The sequence below is a fragment of the Microtus ochrogaster genome, chromosome 18, assembly GCF_000317375.1.
Source record: "Microtus ochrogaster isolate Prairie Vole_2 chromosome 18, MicOch1.0, whole genome shotgun sequence".
Classification (NCBI taxonomy): Eukaryota; Metazoa; Chordata; class Mammalia; order Rodentia; family Cricetidae; genus Microtus; species Microtus ochrogaster.
This window is the reverse complement of record NC_022020.1, coordinates 22833768-22838350: the sequence shown is the minus strand read 5'-3', so window position 1 is coordinate 22838350 and position 4583 is coordinate 22833768. Positions and strand designations below refer to the sequence as shown.

Sequence of the window (4583 nt, the reverse complement as noted above, 5' to 3'; positions counted from 1 at the left end):
GTGCCCAGGTCCCCGTGAGCGTGGTCCCAGCGTGCCCAGGTCCCCGTGAGCGTGGTCCCAGAGTGCCCAGGTCCCCGTGAGCGTGGTCCCAGAGTGCCCAGGTCCCCGTGAGCGTGGTCCCAGAGTGCCCAGGTCCTCTCTCACCAGTGCTCTGCTCCCCACAGTGTGGCTTCCTGTTGTGGTGCATGGCCCCGAGCCCGTCTAACGGGGCCGAGCTGCTCTACCGGCGCATCATCCGTCCTGTCTTCCTGAAGCACGAGTCCCAGGTAGACAACGTGGTGAAGGACGTGAAAGACAAAGCCAAAGAGACCGCAGATGCCATCACTAAAGAAGGTGAGGCTTAGGGACAACTCGGTGCCGTGTGGAGATGTGCTGCCCCAGGCTCACACAGCAGACTTTTGGCCACGTTGTCCTCTCTGCTTCCTCTGCTTCCTCAGTGACACATGTAGCTTCAGTCACTACATTAGAAAAATGGCTCGTCCACTGCAGGCAGATGTTTTAGAGTCTCATCTACAGTTAGCTATATCTGTGCAATCAGTTCAGGTTGACCTGTTTAGTGTGCCGTTCTAATCATTTCTGCTGCTGGGTGTGGCCGTACATGGCTGATCCTCAGCATCTGGGAGGCGGAAGCTAGGTGAGCAGCTTTTTAAACTAGAGAAAGCAGGGAACCATCACCAAGTGGCTGTGCTAATTTGGTTTTCTGTTGCAATGATAAAACCTTGGGTCAGAAACCAGCTTGGGAAAGGAAAGGTCTGTTTTATCTGAACAGGTTACAATCCATCGCTGAGGGATGCCCAGGCAGAAGCTGGCTGCAGAAGTCAGGGAGCAGTGCTGCCTGCTGGCCTGCTTCCAGGCTGTGTTGAGGGCTACTTTTCTTTATGACAGTGGGTGGGGCTCTCTTGGATCAATTAGGAATCAAGAAAGTGCCCAGAGACATGGCCACAGGTTAATCTGCTAGAGACGGTTCCACAGCCGGGTTCCTTCTTCCCAGGTGTGTCAAGTTGAAAATCAAGATCAGCTGTCACAAAGGCTGTCCTGAGTCAGACCTGAAATGGTAGCATAGGGAACCCGAGGGTAGATTGTCTAGGAACTGCTTGTGAAAAAGCTTGGATGGAGGTGGAAGCAATGAAGAAAACATGGAAAGATAGCAAGATCAGGGTCAGAGAGGCTGGCAGGGGCAGATGGGGGCCGCCCACGGGGTCATGGGCGGGGCATTGGCTTAGGCTGTGTGTAAGAGGGGCTGCTGGAGGAGGCTGAGTAGAAGGGCAGGGCCGTCTGTGCCCGCTGCATTAAGAGTGGACAGAAGGGGTTGGGAACTTAGCTCAGGAGTAGAGTTTGCCTAGCAAGGGCAAGGCTCTGGGTGGGTCAGTCCTCAGCTCTGGGGTGGGGTGGGGCACTGAAGGAAGGAAATCAGCCCTGTAGTTAGGGTGTCCTGACCTGGCCAGAGATGACAGCTTCATGATTCCTTGCTGTCATGAGGAGACTCTGGGCTCCATCAAAAATGGCTGCCTTCTGTGGAGTCTCACTGGAGCTTCCAGAAGACTCTGCCCACCTCCACCTCACCCGCCACGTCCTGTCCTGGGGGGAGTAGTGGCACAGTCAGCAAGTCTAGGTGTTTCCAGTGCTGGTGTGGGCCCTCTCTCCTCCTGTGATCACCATGACAATCTCTCCTGCTTCATCACTGAAGGAGACAGGACAGGTGATGATGTCATACGAGCATTGAGGCTGGATGACCTTCAAGAAGTCTGCTTAGGTCTTGAGGACTTGTGCTCTAAAGAGGCACTCTGCCCATTTCCTGGAAGCCCTCTTAGCCTTGGCCACGAGCCTCCGTGTGCCCATCCTGGTCGCCACGTTCTCTAGTAGCCAGGGAGGCGTGGAACTCACTGGAAAAGTCTGTGATACGATTCTCTTTCTCCCACAGTCAAGAAAGCGACGGTGAACCTACTGGGTGACGAAAAGAAGAGCACCTGAGCCCTGGCTGACGGCCCCACCCGCTGTCACTCCCCGCGCTCCGCGTCACACTGGGGACAGTGGCATAGGCGATGACTATGTTGCCTTGGAAACTTTTCGATGTATTAAAAATGGAATGTGTTGTAAGCTGTTTTGCTTTTATTGTCATACATGTAGGGAGCATTTTCATTTAAATCTAACACAGTGGACAATATCTAAACATTTTTAAGTATTTTGCTGAGTAGGAAGACATGCCACTGTACTCCAGGAACTACAAACAGACTGGAATCGATGTCCGTAAGCTTTGCTCTGCAGGGCTCACCTGCATGCATTTTCTGGTACTGACAACTAGGAAATTACTATGATTCTGCTTTGTGTGGTGTATGGTTTTATATAGCTCTGTGTTTTTAGTGTATTTGTGTATATATATTTGTGCATATATACAGGGGAATGTTATTGTTTGGCTAGAACATGCTTAGTGCTTGAGAGGGAGAGGCCAGGAGAAGGTAGTGTGGCCCTGTAACCTGTGAGGCACCTGCTCTCATGTGTGAGCGTCCGGGTTACGCTGCAGCTGAGTAACACGTGGACGAGCACAGTAAGGCGTGACGCAGCAAGGAAGGTGGCTGTGATTGTTTTGGACATCAGTGCTGACTGCCCGGACAGTCTGTTGAGCAGGTGCCACACTAGGGAAATACACGCACACAGCGGTGATCAACTCCGGTTCCCTGCAGAAATGGTAATACCATCTCACCTGCTGTACATTTGTCCGGTTTTGATGCTGAAATGTCAACCATTCCTGTTTTACCTTCAAAACTGGGCAGCAAGTGTCTTAGTCTCTCCTCTCCATATTCTGTTAAAACCAACTCAAGGTACCTCCCAGACATGCCCGCTTCTGCTGCAGAAACCCTGTTACTGCTTCCCGCAGCACAAGTGATGTCCATGGGAGAAGGTCCGAGTTGACTTTTGCTTGCCCGTCTTTCCCAAATAGAATAACAGCATGATTCGGGAGAACGGAGAATGGCGTGAGCTTGTGTCTGGCTGGAGACAAAGCATTTGTTTGCATCTGAATGATATTCAAAGGCATGTAAAGTTACGGAATTCCTACTAAATATTCCAGACAGTTAGTGCAGTGGTTATTTCCCGCCTCAGTCATTCAGATGAGCATCGCTGCTGTTCTGGGGAAAGAGCCCCCTCTCCACACCTGCAGAACATGATAATAGCCTGTCCTCCTGGTGTGCTCCACCAGACAGACGTGCGTGTGCCGCGTCCCTTCCTCTGTGTTCCTAGACTCCCTGTTGCCTGAAGCTTGAGAGTCCTGACCTGTGTGGACTGTTCTTTCCTGTGCGTGTGTAGCTGTGACAAAGTAAGAATTAAAGAAGAATGACGACAATACACTCTAATAAAGATTATGTTTATCTGGTCTCAAAGTATCTTAAAGACGTTTTTATTATACTCGTGTGTATGTGTGTGTGTGAGTGTGTGTGTGTGTGTGTGATGTGTGGTGCAGGCGTACAAGCCACAGTGCACTTGCGGAGGTCAGAGAACAGTTTACAGACGTTGTCTCTCTCCTTCAACCATGTGGTGGGGCCGGCTCAGGCTGTCAGGGCTGGCGGCCAACGCCCTTACACACAGAGCTCTCTCTGACCTCAGGACGTCTTGCGGTACCATGCTGTTTCAGAGTGACCGTCCTCCCATAACTAACTAGCCACAGTCTGTGTTCGTTCACCATATTTACTTGAAATTTTGCTAAATCTGGGTTAGGAAAAAAAAGACTCCCACAAAATAAAGTAAAATCTAATAGTTGAATGAAAATTGAATTTTATTAACCCCACGCCTTGATTTGTACTTCTGTAGAGGCTGGTGTGTGAAAGGAAGGCTCCTAAAGAGAGCAGTTCCCCCCGTCACATCTACCCGTGATTAGTGTGGATTGGAAGACAACAACTCACTGCAGTCTGTCCCATGGGACGTCACGGGACATTCATACAAGTAAATAAAATATTGAAACAATGAAAAGTTTTCCTGGAGCTGGCAGGATAGCTCAGTGGGTAGAAGTACTTGCTGTCAACCCTGACAACCTGAGTTTGATCTCCAGGACCCACACGGTGGAAGGAGAGCGTTGGTTCTTGCAAGTCATTCCATATACATGTCCCACGTGTTCATACACACACACACATGCACACACACACGTCATTCTTTCCATACACATGTCCCACATGCTCATACACGTGCGGCGCGCGCACGCGCGCACACACACACACACACACACACACACACACAAAATAAAAACATTCTTTTAGTTTTTCTGCTGGGTGTAGCACAGTTGGTAGAATGTTGGGCTAGTGTGCATTAGGCCTGGGCTCGGTCCCCAGTACCACCTACACCAGACCGTGGCACTCAGGCCTGTAATCCTTTAGATGAGGAAGAAGGGGGCGGGGTCAGTTCAAGGTCACCTTTAGCCTCAGCTTGTTTCTGGCCCACATGGGCTTCCTGAGTCCTTGTACCCAACAGTTAAGTCTTTCCCAAACCAGCCAGTTTGAAGGCAAACTTCTTTCTCTCATGGTGTCCTTCATGCTGTACCATGGACTGTCCCTTCCTCTGTGTGTACAGTCAGACCCGGGCTGTCTCCTGTCCCT

The 4583-nt window shown here is 50.7% G+C and overlaps 1 protein-coding gene across 1 annotated transcript in view; it reads left to right on the top strand.

Annotated features, from left to right (window-relative positions):
- The window catches only part of Reep5 (receptor accessory protein 5), a 24709-nt gene extending 21329 nt beyond the window's left edge, over positions 1-3380 (top strand). Inside the window, exons 4-5 of the mRNA XM_005355903.3 lie at positions 165-333; positions 1922-3380. Of these exons, the coding sequence (XP_005355960.1) occupies positions 165-333; positions 1922-1971 (219 nt within the window). The 3' untranslated portion in view covers positions 1972-3380. The remainder of the gene's footprint in view (positions 1-164; positions 334-1921) is intronic.
- The last annotated feature ends 1203 nt before the right edge of the window (positions 3381-4583 follow it).